The sequence below is a fragment of the Carcharodon carcharias genome, chromosome 15, assembly GCF_017639515.1.
Source record: "Carcharodon carcharias isolate sCarCar2 chromosome 15, sCarCar2.pri, whole genome shotgun sequence".
Lineage (NCBI taxonomy): Eukaryota > Metazoa > Chordata > Chondrichthyes > Lamniformes > Lamnidae > Carcharodon > Carcharodon carcharias.
Genome location: NC_054481.1, coordinates 104,711,917 through 104,734,984, shown reverse-complemented (window position 1 = coordinate 104,734,984; position 23,068 = coordinate 104,711,917). Strand labels below are relative to the sequence as shown.

At 44.2% G+C, this 23,068-nt stretch overlaps 1 protein-coding gene across 1 annotated transcript in view; it reads right to left on the bottom strand.

Moving 5' to 3' along the window:
• The window catches only part of ccdc30 (coiled-coil domain containing 30), a 144,430-nt gene that overhangs the window by 10,380 nt on the left and 110,982 nt on the right, over positions 1–23,068 (bottom strand). The window contains exons 21-26 of the mRNA XM_041206244.1: positions 16,447–16,604; positions 11,470–11,635; positions 10,017–10,138; positions 8,358–8,499; positions 4,200–4,336; positions 1,496–1,591 (exon numbers count right to left, since the gene is read on the bottom strand). Coding sequence (XP_041062178.1) covers positions 1,496–1,591; positions 4,200–4,336; positions 8,358–8,499; positions 10,017–10,138; positions 11,470–11,635; positions 16,447–16,604 — 821 coding nt within the window. The remainder of the gene's footprint in view (positions 1–1,495; positions 1,592–4,199; positions 4,337–8,357; positions 8,500–10,016; positions 10,139–11,469; positions 11,636–16,446; positions 16,605–23,068) is intronic.

Genomic DNA, 23,068 nt, shown 5'->3' with positions numbered 1-23,068 from the left:
TGCTTCATTGCACTCGTGCTGGTGGAGTGGATTAACAGAATTTTGACCCATATGTCCTTTTATTTATTCTTCAGTCATCCAAATGCATGATTTACTTAGAACCCAACATATAGTGGAGGTAGAATTACAGTTGTTAAAAAGTTTTGAAGAAAGCTCAGTAAGTAGGAATTGTGATTCCCCATTTATGCACTGGTTTTATTTACTTAAATTAACAAAAGGAATCTCAGCCCCCATTCAAAAATGTGAAGGGTTCAAATACCAAGGCCACAAGTTTAAAAATTAGGAAGGTAGGATTAAGAAGGGACCTTTGGTCAAAGGATAATGAAATGCAGAACAAGTTCCCAGGGAAGCTCATTGTAGTCAATAGTGTAAAGGGGTTGAAGGGAACAATTCTGGAGAGAAGTGATAGTGGGTGGGTAGGCTTAAACTATGAAAAAGGCCTAGGATTGATAGGACCAACAGCCTTTTCCTTATTAATAAAATTATTTTTCATCACCAATCCTGCTTCACCTCTAGCCATTGCAATCATAACTTTATTTTATCAACATAATTGCTCTTTTATTCCTTCTGAACTGTAAAGATGCCATTTTTCTCCCTACATGACAAGTTTGTTGAAAGGAAGATACCACACTGTCCATTAACCCAAATTATTATTTTCCAAAGACTACAGAACTCCAGTTGTCCAGTCTTGTAACATTCAAGCCTGGTATTGCTAAACACTACTTCATGATTTGTCTCATACGTTTTGGACTTTGGCGCTGCCTTGCATTATAGACCTTGATCTTGGTTTCTCTACAAGCAAAAGAACTTCTAGCAAAGTTTTACCAGAGAGTAACTGAGAGCAGAAATGTGTCCAATTTTGCCCCCAATCCCCAGCGCAGGGGCATGGAGGTCACGAGTTGTGCCTTTCTGCCCCATCATGTTGACATCAGATAGTTAAACACAGAACAGGGTTTGAACTTGGGACCTTTCAAGGCTGCACCTTGTTGCCTAGATCCTACACTTTGGAATTCCCTTCCTAAACCTCTCTGCCTCTATACCTTGCTTTCCTTCTTTTAAGACACTGCTCTATCTCGATCTATCTCTATGACCAATTTTATGAACATCTGACCTAACATCTCCTTATGTGGCTCAGTGTTATATTTTGTTTTATCATGCTCCTGTGAAGCACCTTGGGACATTTTATGATGTTAAAGGTGCTGTATAAATGTAACTGGTCTGATTACATCAGCTATTCACTGGATAAATGTGCCGAATCATTGGGGAAAGCCTCCTAAACATTCTTGAGTATCTTTACATTTAATAATGGACTCTTGACAATTAATTGGCTTGCATTCATCAAGCTTCATACCCTTTGTTTAGAACCTTATCTAATTTTCCTTACTGATAGAAAACATCTTGCTACTGACTTGTTATTCCCCATTCCAGCAGTGGAACTGGGCAATACTGAATTATCCTGACTCAAAATGCCTCCCAAGTGACATCAAGGACTGACCTGGATGCCGATTTTTGGGATTTCCGCTGGCCTTGGTCGTTAACAGTTCTTGTTGCTGACAACAGCAGAGATGTGTGGGCACCAGAGGCGGGAGATCTAGTGGGGAGGGGGAAAAGGAAAATTAAAATATGAAAAGCCTAACAACTGGGGAATTTCTTTACTACATGGTGATGTTACTTAGTCTGGAGTGGTAACTTTAGAATAAAGATACACCTTGTAGCAAAAGTTAAGTTGGTCATTTAATTTGCTTTAAGAAAAATGATAAGTCTGTATCTGTAGGGTGAACACTTAAATTAATTGGTTTACTGAATTTAACTAAGTCTCACACAACCCAGCATATAAAGAGTCAACGATGTTTCCGTGATTTAAATGGAAACATTGATCAGATTAGGTTTCAGCTGTCTAGGCCCTAAACTCTGGAATTCCCTTCCTAAATATCCCCCTCCCTCGATCTCTCTTTACTCCTTTAAGAAACTCCTTAAAACCTCTTGACCAAGTTTTTGGTTACCTGCCATAATATCAGAGTCAAATATTGTTTGGTAACACTCCTGTGAAATACTTCGGAACATTTTACTATGTTAAAGGCACTATATAAATGCAAATTGTTTTGTTTGCTTAGTACAGACTTGTTAAATGTTTGTATGAGCCACTGTACTTAAGTTAACTGTTTCTCTGCTGTTAAAGTATAAATAAATGATGTGTTTTTAAATTGTCTGGCAATCCTTAGATCGAATAAACAAAGGTATTAGTTTTAACAGCTTAAAGGACTAAAATCAGTTTGAAACAGGACAACAAATCTCATGAAATTTGTTGCACTGGAAAAGGAACAGAGCAAAGCAAAAAGAATGATTCCGAGAAAAGAATTGATAAACTCAGGTTCTAGAACAAGGTTGGGAGGGAGGGCTCCGCATTGAGGTATATAAAATATTCAAAAGTACAGATAAGATAAACACCGAGTATGCTTTCAAAGGAAGTCAGTGTACTACAACCAAATGCATACACTATAGGGGCGGTTTTAAGCAGGAAATTACTTTTCCTCATCTTTGGCTGTTCTTATATTGGAAGTGTGAAATTTGGTAAGTAGAATATAAGTGGGGTAAATGTTAAGCTTTCAGGTACGAACTTCTAAGATAATAGTACAGAAAAGGTTCATGGGGAGAAGGCCCATGAATGTTGAGAAAAGATGGTTTTGTAAAATTCTGAAATTGTAATACTCCCTGGGCATATACCTGCCATTACTTAACATCTGCAATTCTGATTTTGTATAACATATACTGAATCAACAAACCATTTCTGACAAATGTGCCCTTTTGCACTTACTATCCTCAATAATTATCTCATCGATATTGATGATTATTTAGTCATGCTGAGAATTATAAACTAGACAAAATTCTGGGCAGAATTTAATGGGGCCCTTGGGAGTGGGATGGGAGGTGGCCCCAGAGAATCAGGAGGGATGGCGGGAGCTTTTCACCTTCCCAATGCCATGCAACTGTCTGTGAAGGGAGAGGTCAAAGATGGTTTTCCTATCCAGAGGTCAATTGAGACCAATTAAGGATCACTTCCCACTGGCATTTTACCAGTGGTAGATGGGCTGTTCATCATGTGGAGATACAACGCAGGAAAACCTGGCAGCCTACCTGCAGGCTCCGGAGGTTCTTGTGACTGGGCACTGTGGCACACAGAGGAGCCCCCAGCAGCAAGGGCTGCCCCTGCAGAAATGCCCCTCCGCCTCCCAAAACACTACCCCCACCCAGGCGGGGCCTGCTGGACTGGTCCCCACGACCCTGTTCCCACTTACCTTGGTTCCAGGGCGGCGTTCATTCTGTTGCTGCTCCGGCCCATGCAGTTCCAGCAGTGGCCATCACTCCTGGTGGCGCTGCTTGGACTGAAAAACTGTCAACCCTGCAATTGACCAGCAGCACTTAGAGGCAGGAACTCATCCCTTAAAGGGCCAGAAGCCCTGGTGCCAGGCAGTTAATTGCCTGATTGTCATAGAATTAGGTTTGGGCTCCCGCAAATAGTCGAGGCAGGGTTTCCTGCAGCTTTCTGGCCTGCATCAGGGGCACAGCTGCCCTGACAAAATTCAACTTGTGTTTAAACATAGCAAGGACCTGTGGGAGTTGTCAAAGAAAACAAAACAAATATAAGATAGTATAACAAATTAAAGAAAAAGGTGGCTTAGGCGAAAGAGAGAAACACACACATTAAAAATATTTTCTTAAAAATGAAAATAAACTTGACCACCTAGAGCTCATTTGGTGTGGGGGAGCTCACGTAGTTCCTTGTCACAATTTAAGGCCGTCCATGCCAGCCAAACCTCATCTAAAATAACAATAAGGCCAGCTCACATCTGATTGTCACAGTAAAAGAAGCATTTTGAATTTTAATATTGGGCCCCACTTCTACCTGTTTCATGCAGTTGTGGTGGGATATTGAGTTGAGCCATGGCCCTACCAGTCTCTGATAATGTTGGCATGGAATGGTCATATGCAAGAAGTGCCCATTCCCATTTCTGGTGGGATTTTAAAATGATTAAGAAAAAATTGATGGAGATCTGGAGGGTCCCACCCTAGATTATTCTCTACAGCTTGCCAGATTTCAGGGCTCTTGTTTTTAATTTTAACCTTGTGCACAAGTAAAAAGTAAACTTTCACAAAGTAAATTCAAATGCATAAGGAGAACACATTTGCAATGCAGGTACCTGTGCTTTACATTGCAGACAACTGAATTGTTGTTCCGTACAGCGTCCTCTTGCTCATTCAACTTTTGTAGAAGTTCTCTCTTCTCAACAAGAAGCAGATCATTTTCATATGTGACCTTCATGTTCCAGGCATGTTCCTATGGGTCAGTGAAAACAGACAACATGAGAATGATTAATCACTATTTTCAAAACTCTTAATTTCTAAAATAAATTTTTATTGCTTGTTAGGATTATTGGTGTTAGTACTGTTGAATTAAGCAACTTTCAAATGCAGCACCAGCCAGTGTCAGCATCACACAAGTTAGGTACAGCGTGGGCTAGGTACAAAGTAAAGCTCCAATTTTATCTTTGTCCTGGCAAGCGCTCCCAGGTCAGGTACATCACAGGTTAAAGTAAACCCCCTCTACTGCCAGCCTGTGCCCTGTGAGAAATGTAAGCAAAACTATTTTGTGATTTTGTAATCTATTTTGCCTTGTGGGCTCAGGTCAACCAAGAATGACATGTCTGCTTAAAACTGAACATAGTGCCCTTTTATGTAAGAACTGGCAACAATGCTGGCTGTCAACATTCTGTCCAGATTGCTTTTTACTAAAAATATATATTTTTTTAACCTTAAATTTCCTTCCTCCTCTCCTGAAGGCGCTGAAACCTACTGGGGAAGGGTTCCACACTGTCCAGTGCCATATCCAAGGGGTAAGTTTCCTCGTGCAAGAGGAGAGAATGTCAACAAAATACAGCATGGGATGGGAAACCTGACTGATATTTATTCTCACTGCCTGGTGACACTATGCCCAATGTGAATACCTTTACTGCTGCTCTGGCAAAGATCAGCACAGCTCATGGACCTCAGCCTGGCTTTTCTGCTGTGTGCCGCTGAGTGACACACTGAGAATTGGAGGTACTGAACTGATACCTTTCGATTGCACAGAAGAAGGTGTTCATGTCCCTGGGATATCTCAAAGTCTTCATAACCAATTAATTTTAAAATGCAGTCATTGTGGTTTTGTAGGCCACATGTGGCAGCCAATTGCACCCAGGAAGCACTGATAAAGCAGCGCATGAGATAAAAGGCCAGTTAATCTGTATTTTGGTGATCTGAGGTGGAGAAGAAATGCTAGCCAGTAGAACTCCCTACTCTTCTTTGACTTTAGACAAAGTCTCATTCAACTTCATATGTAAAATATGGCACCTGTGAAAATGTAGCTCTCCCTCCATACTGCACAAGAATGTTAGAAACATTGAAAAAAACATATAATGTAGGAGCAGAAGTGGGTTATTCAGGTCTTCGAGCCTACTCCACTATTCAAAATTATCATGCCTGATCCTCAATGCCATACTTCCGCTCTCTTCCCATACCTCGATGCCTTTAGAGTCTAGAAACTTATTCCCTTCTTAAATATATTCAGTGACTTGGCCTCCACAGGCTTCTCTGGTAGAGAATTCTACAGGTTCACAACCCTCTGAATGAAGAAATTTCTCCTCATCTCAGTCCTAAATGGCCTGCCCCGTATCCTGAGAGTGTGACCCCTTGTTCTAGACCCCCCAGCCAGAGTAAATATCACCGCTGCATCCATTCTGTCCATCCCCGTCAGAATTTTATACGTTTCAATGAGATCCTCTCTCATTCTTCTGAACTCCAGTGAATACAGGCCTAGTTGATCTAATCTCTCTTCATACGACAATCCTGCCATCCCAGGAATCAGTCTGGCGAACCTTCGCTGCACTCCCTCTATGGTGAGTATACTCTTTCTTAGTTAAGGAGACTAAAACTGCACACAATACTCCAGTTGTGGTCTCACCAGGGCCCTGTACAGCTTCAGTGAGAAATCCTCGCTCCTGCACGCAAATCCTCTCGCAATGAAGGCCAACATACTTCCTAACTTCTTGCTGCGCCTGCATGCTTGCTTTCAGTGACTGGTGTACAAGGACACCCAGGTCCATTTGTACGTCAACACTTCCCAATCTATCAACATTAAATATTCTGCCGTTCTGTTTTTCCTACTGAAATGGATAACTTCACAGTTATCCAAGTTATACTGCTCTATCATGTATTTGCCCACTCAATCAACTTGTCTAAAATGCCTTGAAGCCTCTTACCATCCTCATCACTCACATTCCCACCTAGTTTCGTGTCGTCAGCAAACTTGGAAATATTACATTTGGTTACTTCATACAAATCATTGACATATGTTGTGAATAGCTGGGTACCAAGCACTGATCCCTGCGGTACCTCACTAGTCACTGCCTGCCACTCCGAAAAAGACCCATTTATTCCAATCTCTGTTTCCTCTCTGTTAACCAATTCTTAATCCATGCCAATATATTACCTTCAATCCCATGTGCTTTAATTTTGCACACTAATCTCTTATGTGGGACTTTATTGAAAGCTTTCTGAAAATCCAAATGCACCACATTCACTGGTTCTTCCTTATCTATTCTGCGAGTTACATCCTCAGAAAACTCCAGTCGGTTTGTCAAACATGATTACTCTTTCATAAATTCATGTTGATTTTGTCTATTCCCATTAATATTTTCTAAGTGTCCTGTTATCACATTCTTTATAATAGACTCTAGAATTTTCCCTACTACTGATGTTAGGCTAACCAGTCTGTAATTCCCCGTTTTCTCCCTCCCTCCTTTTTTAAATAGTGGGGTTACATTTGCCACCCTCCAATCTTCTGGGAATGTTCCAAAATCTATAGAATTTTGGAAGATGACAACCAACACATATACTATTTCCATGGCCGCCTCCTTTACTACCCTGGGATGTAGATTATCAGGCCCTGAGGATTTATTGGCTTTCAGTCCCATTCATTTCTCCAGCACTATTTTTTAGTAACATTAATTTCCTTCAATTCCTCCTGCTCGCTAGACCCTTGGTTCCCTAGAATTTATGGGAAGTTATTTGTGTCTTCCTCCATGAAGGCAGAACTAAAGTAGTTGATTAATTGCTCTGCCATTTCCTTGCTTTTTATTATAAATGTTCCCGTTTCAGACTGTAAGGGACCTACATTTGTCTTCGTGAATCTTTTTCTTTTTACGTACTTATAGAAGCTTTTACAGTCTGCTTTTATGTTCCTTGCAAGTTTACTCTCATACTCTATTTTCCCCATCTTTATCAATCTCTTGGTCCTCCTTTGCTGAATTCTAAACTGCTCCCAATCCTCAGGCTTTACCTTTCCTAGCAACTTTATATGACTCCTCTTTGGCTTTAACACATCTTAATTTCTTTTGTTAGCCATGGTTGGGCAACTGCTCCTGTTGTATTTTTGCACCAGAAAGAAATGTGTAACTGTTTCAATGCATGCATTCGTTCCTTAAATATTAACCATTGCCTATCCACTGTCATGCCTTTTAATGAAGCTCCCCAATCCACTGTAGCCAAGTCACCCCTTATACCTTTGTAGTTTCTTTTGTTTAGATTTAGGACCCTAGTTTTGGATTGGACTACTTCACTTTCCATCCTAATGAAGAATTCTATCATGTTATGGTCACTGTTCCCTAAAGGACCCCACACAAGAAGATTATTAATTAACCCCTTCTCATTGTGCAATACCAAATCTAGGATCACCTGTTCCCTAGTTGGTTCCTCAAGGTACTGGTCTTAAAAAACATCTTGTATACATTCTAGGAATTCATCCGCCACAGTATTAATGCTAATTTGGTTTGCCCAATCTATATGTAGATTAAAGTCACCCATGATTACTGTAGCATCCTTGTTACATGCATCTCTAATTTCCTGTTTAATGCCGTCCCCTACCTTACCAATACTGTTTGGAGGCCTATAGGCAACCCCCAATAAGGTTTTCTGCCCCTTGTTGCTTCTTAACTCCACCCAGACTGATTCTACATCTAGATTTTCTGAGCCAATATCTTTTCTCACTATTGCACTGATTTCATCCTTAACTAACAACACCATCCCACCTCCTTTCCCTTTTTGCCTGGCTTTCCTAAATATCGAATATCCTTGGATATTCAGTTCCTAGCCGTGGTCACCCTGCAGCTACGTCTCCGTAATCGCAATCATATCGTACCCATTAACATCTATTTGCACTGTTAATTTGTCTACCTTATTGCAACTGCTGACCTAGATATGCACTCAAGTCCTGGAGTTGGGCTTGAACACACAGCTTTTGACTTACAAGTAGGTAGACTCACCTTATCCATCAGGTTTTTCAGCAATTTGATCTCACTTTCCAGATGTTTTATTTTACCATCCCGGAGCATCACTTCACGGATAAAGATCTCTTTAGCTTTGCGCAGCTTCTGTTTGTGTCTCATCTGTTTCTCATTATATAATCTGTAATAAAGAAAAGCAAATCTTGCAATTATTTAGCATCTTTCATGTTCTCAGGATGCCCCAACATACTTCAGAGCCAATGATATCCCTTGATGAGAAATGATTTTATTTGGTAAACCTCTTGGCTTTTTCTTTGCAATGCTTTTCTTAATCTGAACAGATTTCATTGGTTTTTTCAAACAGCGGTTGCTAAGGCCTTGCTTAAAAATGGATGGAGGCTGTTGGCTTAGACAATATTTTCTCTTGTTCTCATGCCCTGCCTGCCGTCTCTGCAACAAAATATTGTGGAGAAATGTGTGGAACAGATTTGAGAGGTTAAATGGCCTACTCCTGTTCCTATGTCCCTATGTTTCTATGTTGAAATGTGGTTACCATTTTAATGTATGCAAATTTTCTCACAGACAGCACGACAAATAGCAACTACACAGCAACCAGATAACATGTTTAAGTGGTGTTGGTTCAGAGATATATATTGTCCAGGCCACCAGCAGAGTACCAGAGTGCCAAGGCTGAAACTTAAGAAAATAATAGTATAGAAATACTGTAATCCAGGAGCCATGGAAACTGTACATCTAATACGGTTGTATAATTATATTTACTTTGAAATCCCCTTTACTATACAATGCTGGCATTCAGAAGTGGTCTTGACTTCAGCAGCAATACTATTTGATAATTGAGATGCAGGCTAAAGCCTGCAGAAACATTGAGAAACAACTATTTGTCAGTCTTCTAAAAAGGAACATGGCAGTGGCAGATTGCCAGATCAGGGACTGTTCCCTGATTGTTTGGCTGCAGGCAAAGTCAACCTTCACATTCAAACCTCAAATGCGGTTTCATAATCACTGGTTGTGATGGACCTTTCCCAGCAATTGAAGAAAGCCAGATATAAATTAATCCCGATTTTTAACATCCAGTGCATGTGTGAGTACAGTTGGTTATTTGCTGCTCTGATTCTTTGGAATTGACCTTGCTCTATTTTGCCCCAATACCATGCCTTCGCCCTAACCTTGAAGGGCCACCCCCTACAACACTAGTGGATCTTTTTCATTCTTTACACCAACCATCCTTAAGTCTGCCTGACTGAAGTTGCCATTTAGTTGCTTGTGCCCACTAAGAATTGGGGTAAATCTTTCCTAACTCACTTCACAGAGGATCCTTGCAGATGGCAGGCAGAGAAGACTTTCAGCCCAGGTTGGATTGGAAACAAAGCCCTGAATGATAGACCAGTTCCTGCTGTCTTTTTAGTTGAGTACATTCACTTGATCTAAGGATGTTTGGGTGGACATGTCTCTAGAGACCCGCTTGCTTTCTCTCATTGCACAGAAAAAGCAACTCTCTTTAAATTGAGAGCTACTGGTGCAGTTGATGCAAATGAGACCAGCAACATTTTCACTGATACAGCTGGGTCAATCCAGGCAAGTGAAATGTCTACACTTTCCTGTAACATTAAAGGTGCCAAGACCACGTACATTCCTTCCCACTCCCTATCACCCCTGACAAATTGTCCATTCACTTGCCTGACTTGTGAATCCAATTGATGGAGCATGTTCTGCAGCTCTTCCTTAAGTTTCTCTATCTCTTGCTTGTGTGTACAAATTTCACCCATCAGATTCTTATTGGCCTTTTGATTACAGAGATTCTAGATGGAGGATAGTTTATATTAGCACTGGGAAGCAACAGACAACAACAAATTTATAGCTGAAAACAAGACAGAAACTCGGCTTACCCACTATAATCATTCTTAACTTAAAAAAAATAAAGTATGGCTGGGGCGGCACTGGCCCCATCCACTGGCCAGAAAGTTGGGGCCGACTCTGCCTTGGCCAGTTATGGGGGTCCTGACCCGATTTTATGTGCAGTGTGCAATCAACTGCCTTGTGTCGGGGCTGCTGACCCTTTAAGGGGATTCCCGCCTCCAAGAGTTGCTGGCCAATTGGAGGGCTGGCAGCTATTCAGTCCCAGCAGCACCTTTGGGAGTATTGGTGACTAGTGGGATGGCAACTAGGAAGGACCAGCAATGGTACAGGAGACCTAGAACCCAGACAAATGGGGTTGGGCTTGCAAGGGGCAGTCAGGCAGGTTAACTGGGGTGGGTGCATGGTGAGAGCAGAGGGAGTTGTTTCTGAGGGGCAGCCCTTGCTGCCAGGGTGCCTTTCTGTGGCCACAGGGTGCCCAATCAGGCGGGCCAACCTACCCATGAGCCTGCCAAGGTATACCCGTAGTCTCCCCACATGGTGAAAACCACCACCTCCCCAAGTAAAATACCAGCAATGGTGAGAAAAGGTCCTTAATCGGTCATGTAAGGCTTCAATTAGCCTCAGGGTGGGTGGGGCACTTTCCCCACTACAACTAAAATACCAGGGACAGCAGGAAGGTGACAGGCCCTTCCACCTGATTATTGAACCTCTCTGCCTCTCAGCACACTCCGAGCAAACTCCTGACCTATATTCCTCATTGTTCTGTAGTGGTGCCTAGGTGCCCACTGGCAGAATGACTGCATCTTATGGGGCGACTGCTCATGTGCGTTTCCTCTGGAATAGAAATTTTGTTGGGGGGAGTTATGGGAACAAGCAAACCTACAGCTTGGAGCATGTGGTAAACAAAATGACTTCCAGGCCACTTAATTATTTTCAAAGGAAAGCCTGTAACATCATCCAGGATTCCTGTTTCTGATTGCTATCCAGAGACCCTGCTGGACAGTCTACGTATGCAAAGACTTGGTGAGGACCGGATCAGGCTCAGAAGTGATATCTCATAACTGAACAGCTTGCCAGCACTCATTGTCTAGACTCACACATGAAGAATGGCTGGATCAGATACCCGAGGAGTTGCCAGTGATCATGGAACTGCATCCCAGTTAAAAGTCAGTGTCTTCTGATGATTAAGAGACACATTGATAAAAGAAAATCTAATTCCATGGACAACGTAATTGAGAGTTACTCAATTGCATTTTACCCCTCAGTTGCCTACCTCAGCAGTCAAGGCTTCCTTTTCCTCTTCCAGAACTCGCAGCCGTGACTCCTGTTGCTGTATTTGCTGCTCCAGGTCACATTTTCCCCGTGATAAGCACCCTTCCTTTTCTAGCATTGATTTGATTTGTTTCTGGAGTTCCTCTGAGTTCTGATCTGCAAGTTTCCTAACAGGAGAGAGATGGAGAGTCAGAGACATTGCAAACCTGTCTGTAGGTCCCTGATATTTATGGGGAGGGTGCAGGGGAGGCTTGTAAGAGAGGCAATTGGGCTTGAAGGGTCAGCGATCATGTTAGTAAGTGAGAGGCTACTAATGGCAGAGGGAGGCTGAAGGTTTCTGAAGAGCCAGATGGGGAAATATTCCTGCTTCCTTGCCTTCTACAGCCACCAGCTTCCACCTCCCTATCGCCTCTCAGTTTCCCGACTCCCATGCCGCAACTGTAAAATTTAAATCAGGCTCCCAATTGCACTGTGGAAGCCCCATGTAATTATATTAATGATAAGTCCCGTTTCTCCACAGTTGGACACTTGGATGCCTGGAAACTTACCACTGTAAAAATGGCAAGAAGAGCACATGCAACGAGTTGGGGACATGCTCCCATTTGATTCATTTTTAAACCACAGCCCACTGCCCCAACCCTCTCCTTCCTGTTGTGTAGGGAGCTGGACGACAGTGGTGCTGGCAAGGTAAATAGCGAGGCCTGAAAGTCCAGATATAAATCTAGCCAATAAGTCTGGGAACTTATCTATGTAATAAACATAATCAGTATGCAACCTGTAGAGGCTACATATAGTCATTGCACATTAGAATTTACACAGGTTGTACTGTTTATCAGGAAATCTTCACTTAAATTATTTGGTAATTGTTTAACAAAAGGTACCTGTGAAAATAAATTTGGACCAGCATCTTCCAGTCAGCTGGGAGCCCTGGCGGTCTTGTGAGGAAACATGAAACCTCATCCACGGGCGGGATGAGGTTTCATGAGTGATTTTAAAAATGCAGAATATTTTACAATAAAAGTTATGGACATGTCCCAGCTCATGTGACAAACAAAAAACTGCGGATGCTGGAAATCCAAAACAAAAACAGAATTACCTGGAAAATCTCAGCAGGTCTGGCAGCATTGGCGGAGAAGAAAAGAGTTGACACTTCGAGTCCTTATGACCCTTCAACAGAACTGAATGAATATTAGGAGAGGGGTGAAATATAAGCTGGTTTAAGGTGGCTGGGGGAGCGGGAGAGAAGTGGTGGTTGGGGGGGTGGGGGTAGTGTGGTTGTAGGGACAAGCAAGCAGTGATAGGAGCAGATAATCAAAAGATGTCAGAGACAAAGGAACAAAGAGGTGTTGAAGATGGTGATATTACCTAAACGAATGTGCTAATTAAGAATGGATGGCAAGGCACTCAAGGTACAGCTCTAGTGGGGGTCGGGTGCAAAGACTAGCAGGGCATAGAAGATTTAAAAATAATGGAAATAGGTGGGAAAAGAAAAATCTATATAAATTATTGGGAAAAAAAAGGAAGGGGGAAGAAATAGAAAGGGGGTGAGGATGGAGGAGGGAGTTCAAGACCTAAAGTTGTTGAATTCAATATTCAGTCCAAAAGGCTGTAAAGTGCCTAGTCAGAAGATGAGGTGCTGTTCCTCCAGTTTGCGTTGGGCTTCACTGGAACAATGCAGCAAGCCAAGGACAGACATGTGGGCAAGAGAGCAGGGTGGAATGTTAAAATGGCAAGCAACAGGGAGGTTTGGGTCTTTCTTGCGGACAGACCGCAGGTGTTCTGCAAAGCGGTCGCCCAGTTTACGTTTGGTCACTCCAATGTAGAGGAGACCGCATTGGGAGCAATGAATGCAGTAGACTAAGTTGGGGGAAATGCAAGTGAAATGCTGCTTCACTTGAAAGGAGTGTTTGGGCCCTTGGACGGTGAGGAAAGAGGAAGTGAAGGGGCAGGTGTTGCATCTTTTGTGTGGGCATGGGGAGATGCCGTAGGTAGGGGTTGAGGAGTAGGGGGTGATGGAGGAGTGGACCAGGGTGTCCCGGAGGGAACGATCCCTACGGAATGTTGCCGGGGGGGGGGGGTGAAGGGAAGATGTGTTTGGTGGTGGCATCATGCTGGAGTTGGCGGAAATGGCGGAGGATGATCCTTTGAATGCAGAGGCTGGTGGGGTGATAAGTGAGGACAAGGGGGACCCTATCATGTTTCTGGGAGGGAGGAGAAGGCGAGAGGGTGGATGCGTGGGAAATGGGCCGGATACGGTTGAGAGCCCTGTCAACGACCGTGGGTGCAAATCCTCGGTTAAGGAAGGAGGAGGACATGTCAGAGGAACTGTTTTTGAAGGTAGCATCATCAGAACAGATGCGATGGAGGTGAAGGAACTGAGAGAATGGGATGGAGTCCTTACAGGAAGCGGGGTGTGAGGAGCTGTAGTCGAGGTAGCTGTGGGAGTCGGTAGGTTTGTAATGGATATTGATGGACAGTCTAACACCAGAAATTGACACAAGGAAGTCAAGGAAGGGAAGGGAAGTGTCAGAGATGGACCATGTGAAAATGATGGAGGGGTGGAGATTGGAAGCAAAATTAATACATTTTTCCAAGTTCCGACGAGAGCATGAAGCAGCACCGAAGTAATCATCGATGTACCGGAGAAAGAGTTGTGGGAGGGGGCCGGAGTAGGACTGGAACAAGGAATGTTCCACATACCCCATAAAGAGACAGGCATAGCTGGGGACCATGCGTGTACCCATAGCCACACATTTTATTTGGAGGAAGTGAGACGAGTTAAAGGAGAAATTGTTCAGTGTGAGAACAAGTTCAGCCAGATGGAGGAGAGTAGTGGTGGATGGGGATTGTTCGGGCCTCTGTTTGAGGAAGAAGCTAAGGGCCCTCAGACCATCCTGGTGGGGAATGGAGGTGTAGAGGGATTGGACGTCCATGGTGAAGAGGAAGCGGTTGGGGCCAGGGAATTGGAAATTGTTGATGTGACGTAAGGAGTCAGAGGAATCAGGATGCCGGTGGGAAGGGACTGGACAAGGGGAGAGAGAAGGGAGTCAAGATAACGAGAAATGAGCTCCGTGGGGCAGGAACAGGCTAACACGATCAGTTTACCGGGACAGTTCTGTTTGTGGATTTTGGGTTGGAGGTAGAAGCGGGCCGTCCAAGGTTGGTCAACAATCAGGTTGGAAGCTGTGGGAGGAAGATCTCCAGAGGAGATGAGGTCAGTGACAGTCCTGGAAACAATGACTTGATGTTCCAGTGAAGCCCAACGCAAACTGGAGGAACAGCACCTCATCTTCCGACTAGGCACTTTACAGCCTTTCAGACTGAATATTGAATTCAACAACTTTAGATCTTGAACTCCCTCCTCCATCCCCACCCCTTTTCCATTTCTTCCCCCTTCATTTTGTTTTTTTTTCCCAATAATTTATATAGATTTTTCTTTTCCCACCTATTTCTATTATTTTTAAATCATGTATGCGCTGCTAGTCTTTCCACCCGACCCCCACTAGAGCTGTAACTTGAGTGCCCTGCCATCCATTCTTAATTAGCACATTTGTTTAGATAATATCACCACCTTCAACACCTCTTTGTTCCTTTGTCTGTGACATCTTTTGATTATCTGCTCCCACCACTGCTTGCTTGTCCCTACAACCACACCACCGCCCCCCCCACTAAAACCAGCTTATATTTCGCCCCTCTCCTAATATTCATTCAGTTCTGTTTTAGGGTCACGAGGACTCAAAACGTCAACTCTTTTCTTCTCCGCCAATGCTGCCAAATTTTTTTCTAATCTTTATTCAAAGATTTAAATCAGTGCTAATCTCCCCAAGGCAACACTTAGCCTCAGGGAGATCACTGTGCTCCTTCGCACACATGTGCAGAAGAGCGCACTCCTGGCTGAGGGAATCCCCCCACCCCTCCCTCTGCACAGGGAGTGCATAGCGCTTCCTGGCGCACATCACGCTTGGTGGACCTTAATTGGCCCGCCCCTGTAAAATGGCAGATCAGAAGTGCGCCCGCTCTCACATTTCCCTCCCAACGAGGGGGAAGATGTTGCCCTTGGTTTATTTAAATATAATCTAACATAAAGGTGCTTTTACTTTTGCTTAGACATGCACTGTGGGACTCCAAACTATGTGTACTATTGTCCTACTTTTACAGTCCACCTTTAAAATCAGGGATAATGGTGCCACCTTCTGTGACAAGCATAAGTGCAGCTTTGCATGTTTTCCTTATAGTTTTGAGCCTTTTGCCCTACAGTCTATGTGCAATTCCTATTTTTAAAAAAATGAAAAGGTAGCCCACAATTTTCTCTCTCCTCTCCTAGGACCAGCAATTCATGGTTCCATTGGCCCTGGTTCCTTCCAATACTTCAAGCAAAAGGATACTCTTCATGAGTCTGGACAGCAAGTAGGAAGTTCTGACCAGGAGGAGAACCAGAGCCAAGTTCAATTCTGTCCTGCTTTGATGGCCAAACACATGGGCCAGCAATATAGGTCAGTGGATTGTGATCAGGAATAGTAGCCATGAGCAATTTTCTCATCATTAGTCTGGTTATACTGAGGCCACTGGAGCACTGCATCTGCTGTCCTGTCTGAATCCCCCTAACTTTGTCCTAGTCAAGTCTTCAACTTCCAACTCCTTTCCTGTACAATACAGCAACATGTGGTGCATTTAAATTCAACCACTGAGTGGGGACTGGGGAAGAGACAGGATAGAAGTAAAACGCAACTTTAGCAGAAGGCATTTTAGATTGGCGTGGCAGCTCAACTGCTCAGCTATATTGCTGTGGGATGAGGTGATTCAGTTAATAATTCAGAGTATGGTAAGAATGATTGGTTAGGTTAACATCAGTGCTTTATCTTTCATAATAATTTACCTTAGTACTAAAGTAAGTCTACATGCTTGGCTTCATTTTCTTTACACAACACCTCAATCTCTTTCTTATAACATCATGGGTTCCTGTCCCTTCAGAGTTTACCTCTGAAGATGTTCTTCCTGTAGCTGATTCTTGAGCTTGGCAGCTGTGTCCCTGCTTTCCTTTAGTTCTGTTTCCAACGCTTCCCTCTCCCTAGCTCGTGCCTCTGACAGTCGTAGCTGATGCTGAATGCTGCACAAATGTTGCTGTAGCTCTGCAGTCTTCAGGCCCAGGTCACGTTGTGTACATCCAGGGGAAAAAGGGGAGGGGAAAAAGAGACAGAAGCATTTTGGATGACTTGCAAACAGCACTTCTCAAATAATTTACTAATCAAAAAATAAATGAACAGCTCAGATAAGCAAATTTGGAAAAAGGACTTGGAATACTGATTATTTTTAAGAAAAGAAATAAAATGCTTCATTTACTAGCCAAAGTTTTATACAAAAGATGTACAGTGTAGCTCCAGAATCCAGTAATTGCATAAGATTACAATACAGCAAACTCTTTTTAAGATGGCACCGGCTAAGCTGTGCCTCCATATTAGTTTCAATTTTGAATTTGATCATGTTTTTTCTTAATTCGTCAGACTGAGAAACAGAAAAAACAAATTGAGTGCATTCTCAACCGAAACTCCACTTGGCTACATATTAGCACTGAGGTAGTAAACTACATGAATTAAAACCTCCTTTAACTACAATTAGTTTTAATTGATGACTTTTGTTGAACTTTTAAAGGAAGCTTGCTGAATTACCTGAATCTATTGCAGATGGGAAGAAGGAAGGAAAAGAAGGGAGAAGAAAGGTAAAGAAAGATATTTCTACTGAACCACATCACATCTCTCAAAAATATCTCAAAGCATTTCCCAAACAATTAACTACTTGAAGTGCAATGATTGTTGCTTCATAGGCAAATGTGGTACAGCAAGAATCCAGAATGCAAGGGGACTGAGCAGTTATCAATTGTTAATGCTAGTGGTTGAGGAAGGAATGTTCATCAGGACACTGGGATAATGTGGCGCACATTTTTGAATAATGCCATGAGAGCCTAATGTCCACCTGGAACATCAAAGCAGCTGGATGGGACCTCTGTTTAATACCTTATCAGAAGAATAACACCTTCATCAATGCTGTACTACCTCAGTACCACAGTGGAGTATCAGCCTAGATAAACTGGTTAGCTTCACAAAATGAAAATATATTATTTGGAAATCAAGGCAGAAAGGTATACTGGCCAACATTTAGGGCCGGATTTTTGTGGAGTCGCGGAGAATCCAAGGAAGGGTTGAAAATGGCAGGTGGAACCCGGATCTCGAAGTTCTGCCCCATTCATAGCGTTTCAGGTATTTGCAAAAGTATGAAAGTGGGCACAAATATGGCATTTACAAATCAGCTGGGCCATTTAAGAAGCTAGGCGAGAACAGGAAGTCATGACTTTCACTGTCTAAAGGTGCAAAAATCACTGTGCATATTCCACGGCTTGCTACTGGAGACATGGACAGCTCTGAAGGCCTGAGGTAAAGAATTCTAATCTGTGAGAGGTATCAGGTTTGAAGCTGAATTTGCTTCTGAGATAGAGGCTGATGTGTGACCTCAGGGAATGTGGGGTGGGGTGGCTGGAAAGAGCAAGGTCACATCTGTGTGGGCTCCTCTTCATCATTCCTTGGCATGTCAACCAAGACGTTGACGTTTCAGACTGCCACTGAATATGCAGGGTATTGTCAACGAAGGAAGGAAGGTTGAAGAAACGGGCACAGGACCCTCACATGCGGCATTGTAGAGGAAAGGTGAAGGCAGCAGCGTGCAGCTAGAACCATGGTAATGAGGCATGAGGTGACAAAGCCCTCAGTCAGAACAGCAAGAAGGAGGAAGGTGAGATATTAAAAACAAAAATAAAAATACCTGGAAAAAGTCAGCAGGTCTGATATTATCCTGAGTGAAGGATATCCTGGAACAGGTATAGCTTCCTCAAAATGACCAAAAACCAATGTAGACAGAGGCTTAGAATGTCTTGGGAAATGGTCAGAGAAATCTGTGCCATGTTGGATGCAGACCTCACGCCTTGAACAACAGTTTCCAAGCCCTGCCAATTGTGGTGAAAGTTACCGTGGCCCTCAAATTTTATGCAGCCTGATCCTTCCAGAGCTCTGCTGCCGATCTTTGTGGCATCTCATAATTAGACACTCACAGGGGCTTAACATAAGTGATTGCTGAGGTAGGAGAGCATTTGAATTTTCCAACAGATGTGGAGCCTCAGAGCCAAAGGGGATTGTGTCAATAGCTGGCTTTCCACAAGTACAAGGTGTAATAGGTTGCACACACATCGCCAACAAAGCACCATCACAGGAGGCAAAAAGATATATGGGTAGAAGGTATTATCCATTCAATCATGTGCAGTGTGTTTGTGACCACCATGAGGTTTTCCTCCACCTTTGTGCACCTTTTCCTGAAAGCTGCCAATACTCGTTTACCCTGAGGAAGTCAAATCTGTTGTAAATTTTCGAACCGGTACCCCAGCTCCATTGCTGACTACTGGAAAAAAGGGTTACCCATTAAGGAAGGGGCTGCTTCCTCCACTGCGCCAAGCGGAGAAAGTGCCAGAACAGCGTTATAACAGCAGCCAACTTCAAACCAGGGCAAGCATTGAGCAGGCCATTGGCTTTTAAAAATGTTTTTTCAATGCCTTGGCCGCTCAAAGGAGCCCTGCAGTACTCTCCTGCAAGGGTATCAAATGTAATGGTGACCTGCTGCAAGCTGCAGAGTAGGGTGCAGTGAAGGGGTGCACATATGCAAGATCCAAAGCCCGGTGAAGTAGACAGCTCATCGGAGGAAGAAGTGGAGGAGGAGGTGGATCCATATGCTTCAGATGAGGATTTAACTGAGGAGGACGAACAACAGGAAGAGGAGGAGGAGCAAAAGGAAGAGGAGTAAAAGGAAGAGGGGGACAATGAGGGAAATGATGAGAGGCGTGCTTGGGCACCTATGGCCGGTCAGCACATGACACCATAGAGAACAGGGAGGACCTAATACAGAGGTACTTCTCCTAAGCAACACTGAGGATTCAGATGCACCCTTGGAAATAAATGGCTGTCCAGCTGTCGCCTTTGATACCATTGCTGCCTCACATCTTCCAGGAGATACCCATTGCACCACAAGAGAGAAAATCTGCAAATTTCCTTGAGACTCTTTGGCAGCCCAATAGCTAAAATCTTCACCTTCATAAGTCAGCATTCAGCCGTCTTGAGGGACTGACCATGAGATGCCCTGTGACAGAGGGCCTGCAAGTGTTTCTTGGAGGCTGTCACACAGATAGTGAAGAAGTCACTTAGTCACTAGCCGAGGCCTGACCACTATCTAAAGAGTGCTCCTGTGCTTTATCAGTTGAGACTGAAAAGGTGCAGATATCATGGATACACCAAGAAAAATGCTGCAACTCAAGACTGGACAGCATAAAGTAAACTTGTCACGTACAAGTGCCAGGCAATGGTTATTCTCCAACATGAGAGAATCTAACTTTCGACCCTTGACATTCAATAGCATTACCATTGCTGAATCCCCTATCAACATCCTGGGGGGTTACCATTGACCAAAAACTGAACTGGACTAGCCATATAAATACAATGGGTGTAAGAGTAGGTCAGGGGCTGGGAATTCTGCAGCAAGTAGATCACCTCCTGACTCCCCAAAGCCTGTCCACTATTTACAAGGCTCAAGTCAAGAGTGTGATGAAATTCTCTCCACTTGCCTGGATGAGTTCAGCTCCAACAACACTCCAGAAGCTCAACATCATTCAGGATAAAGCAGCCTGCTTGACTGGCATCCAATCAGTAACATTAAACATTCTCTCCCTCCAATACCGCAATGTGGCAGCACTGTGTTCCAACTTCAAGATTCATGGCAGCAACTCAACCAGGCTCGTTCAACACCACCTTCCAAACGTTAAATGTCTACCACCTAAAAGGACAAGGGCAGCATGGGAACACCACTCCCTGCAAGGTCCCTCCAAACCACACACCATCCTAACTTGGAAATATATCCCCATTCCTTCAACGTCGCTGGCCCAAAATCCGGGAACTCACTTCCTAAGAGCATTGTGATTGTACCTTCAACACATGGGTGGCAACGGTCCAAAATGGAATATCATCACCACTTTCTCAAGGGCATTTAGGGATGGGCAATAAATGCTGACCTGTCCACTGGAGTTCACATCCCATAGTTGACTGCTATCAGCAGTGGACATCTCACAGAGCACCCAACTCAGCTATAATGATATCCTATGTGGTGCCCCACCCTGTGTTGCCTCAGAGGAGCTGGAGGAAATATGTCTGTAAGGCACTGAAGAGCTTTGTGGCCGGCCTCTTCATGCAGGTACCCGTTGGGGACCTACCTGAGACTGCGGGACCTGCAATTCTGCAGGGGCAGCTGTGGTCACTGGAGCTTGTACCACAGATGAGGGCTCTGGCAGAGAGCCCAGGGAAGCCATGGAAGACGAGTGTGCAGAACTGCTCACAGCAGACTAGCAGACTCATCTTGCTCTATAACCTCCTCAACGCTGGGTTGGCTTTCTGGAGGGTTGGATGGTGTAGGCTGCTGGGACGCAGCAGTCATCCATTCCAGCATCCATTGTGCCACCAGCAAGAAGGTCCTGTTATGGGTGCACAGCTCCTCATGTATTCCATGGAAGACAGTGCTCATACTCTAAACAGATTGCTCCAGACTATTGGATGAGCCTTGATCCCTTTGCAGGAATTCATACTGTTCTTGCATCCACTGGGAGTGCAGCTGCATGTGATTGGTCAGTCTCTAATGGTTGGAGCTCATGCGCTTGAGCCCCCAAGACAAGGTCGAGCTCATTACTGCAATGGACTCCTCCACTTGCAGTGCATGCGCTCACACTGCCTCAGTGAACTCTACCAGATGTCCGCACATCTGGTGCTGCTGCTGATTCACGTACTGTGCCCCATAAGGTGACTCCTGAGGCCCGACTTCTATGCCAGCTGCAGCATCATCGTCACTGCCCTTCCTCCTCCGAGGGGAGCTGTGCACTGATATGCCTGACTCTGACACCTTCCCCTGCACTCTGGTGTGGTGACCTTCACCATGTGCAACCGACTCTAAACACAAGCTACTTCCCTCCGCAGTGTTAGTATCTGTGTAGGTGAACTGTTTACTGGTCAGATGGGACAGTGCTTCCTCAGGCATCTCTTCATCCTCCTCCTGATCCCCGAGAGAGGTTCTGGCTCTGTGGGCTCGGTGTGCGGTGATGGGATCTGTGTGAGACACAACAGGAGTTAATTAGTGTAATCCTTGCTCAGTGACAGCACACATGCAGTTACAGGTCATTATCAAAAGCCATATGAGCAGAAGCCTTGGCGTGGAACCCTTCCTTTATGCTCTATCATGTGGAAGTGTCCATTATGCCTAATCCACCTCCCCAGTGCTGAACAAACATCACTACCAACAGTGAAGCCATGATTCAAAGTGCCATTAACACCGTCATTGGAACCTGCTCCGGGCGATTTGTCATCTCCTACACTGGCCTGGGAAGGCACACGTGCTATGTGTATGGCCAACTCTTCCACTGGATAAATCACCCTGAAGTTTGCATGCCTCACCCCATGTAGGGGCCACCGCCTTAGCATTTAGAGCTCTTTTCTTCTGCAGGTGAACAATAAAGACAAATTTAGGGACAATGAATCCATGTATGACCATCATCTATGTAGCTAGGTATCAAAGTGGCCATTCAGATGTCACCCTATTTACACTTGAACACACAAGAGTGTCATTTCCATTCTGTCATTCTTGTTGCTGGTGACATATGTGGCAATTGTGTCCCATCTGATGTCTCAGTCATCTGATACCCAAACCAGAGGCAAATGTGTGCTTCAGTCAAACATCTCACCTGAGTGCAGCAGGTCGTGGGACTGCATGCAACACTGAATCCACGTTCGGCCATAGTTTCCTGACGTGCTCACTGCTGCAGCAATTGACTGCCACGCTCTCTTTGTGACTGCCAGAGTGTTTCTTCAACCTGCTGGATACAGGGCCTTCAATCTCCTGCACCAGGATCTCCATGTCTTGGTCACAGAACCTGGGTGTATTTAATCCATGAGACTCAGGCTGCTCCCCTGGAACATTCTGCCACAACAATCAATAAAGCACATGGATGAATCATGAGTCTCTCTTTATGCAGCGCTACTCAATACCCATGAGCAACCGCCAGCTGGAACCTTCTTCTTGAGTAGTGCATAGACTTATGTTGTTGGGGGGTGGGGGGTGTCTGTTGGTTGGTTGTGTGTACTGTGCTTGTGTGTGAGCACCCCAGAATGTCATGGCATGGTCTGCAGCCTAGAGGACCCTGCTGGAATACTCCCTTGAAGTCACACATGCCGGTGAGGACAATGTGCTGACGTCACAGTTATGGGTGAGGTACTTCTGTATACCCACATTTGAAAATGAGAGAGATGGCATGGCCTGTGGCTGGACATGAAGGATCTGCATGTGGGATCCTGATGCCAGCCCCTTAGGTGCCATTTTCATTTAACTTACTGTTCAGTGTCATGACCTTCTGTAGATGCAAAGATGCTGACGTCTACAGGGGCTGGGTGTGGTGAATCTTTGCAAACAGCGAGTACCACCTGTGCAAGCACTCCTTCCATATTTGCAAAAGGGAGACTTCAGCATCTGAA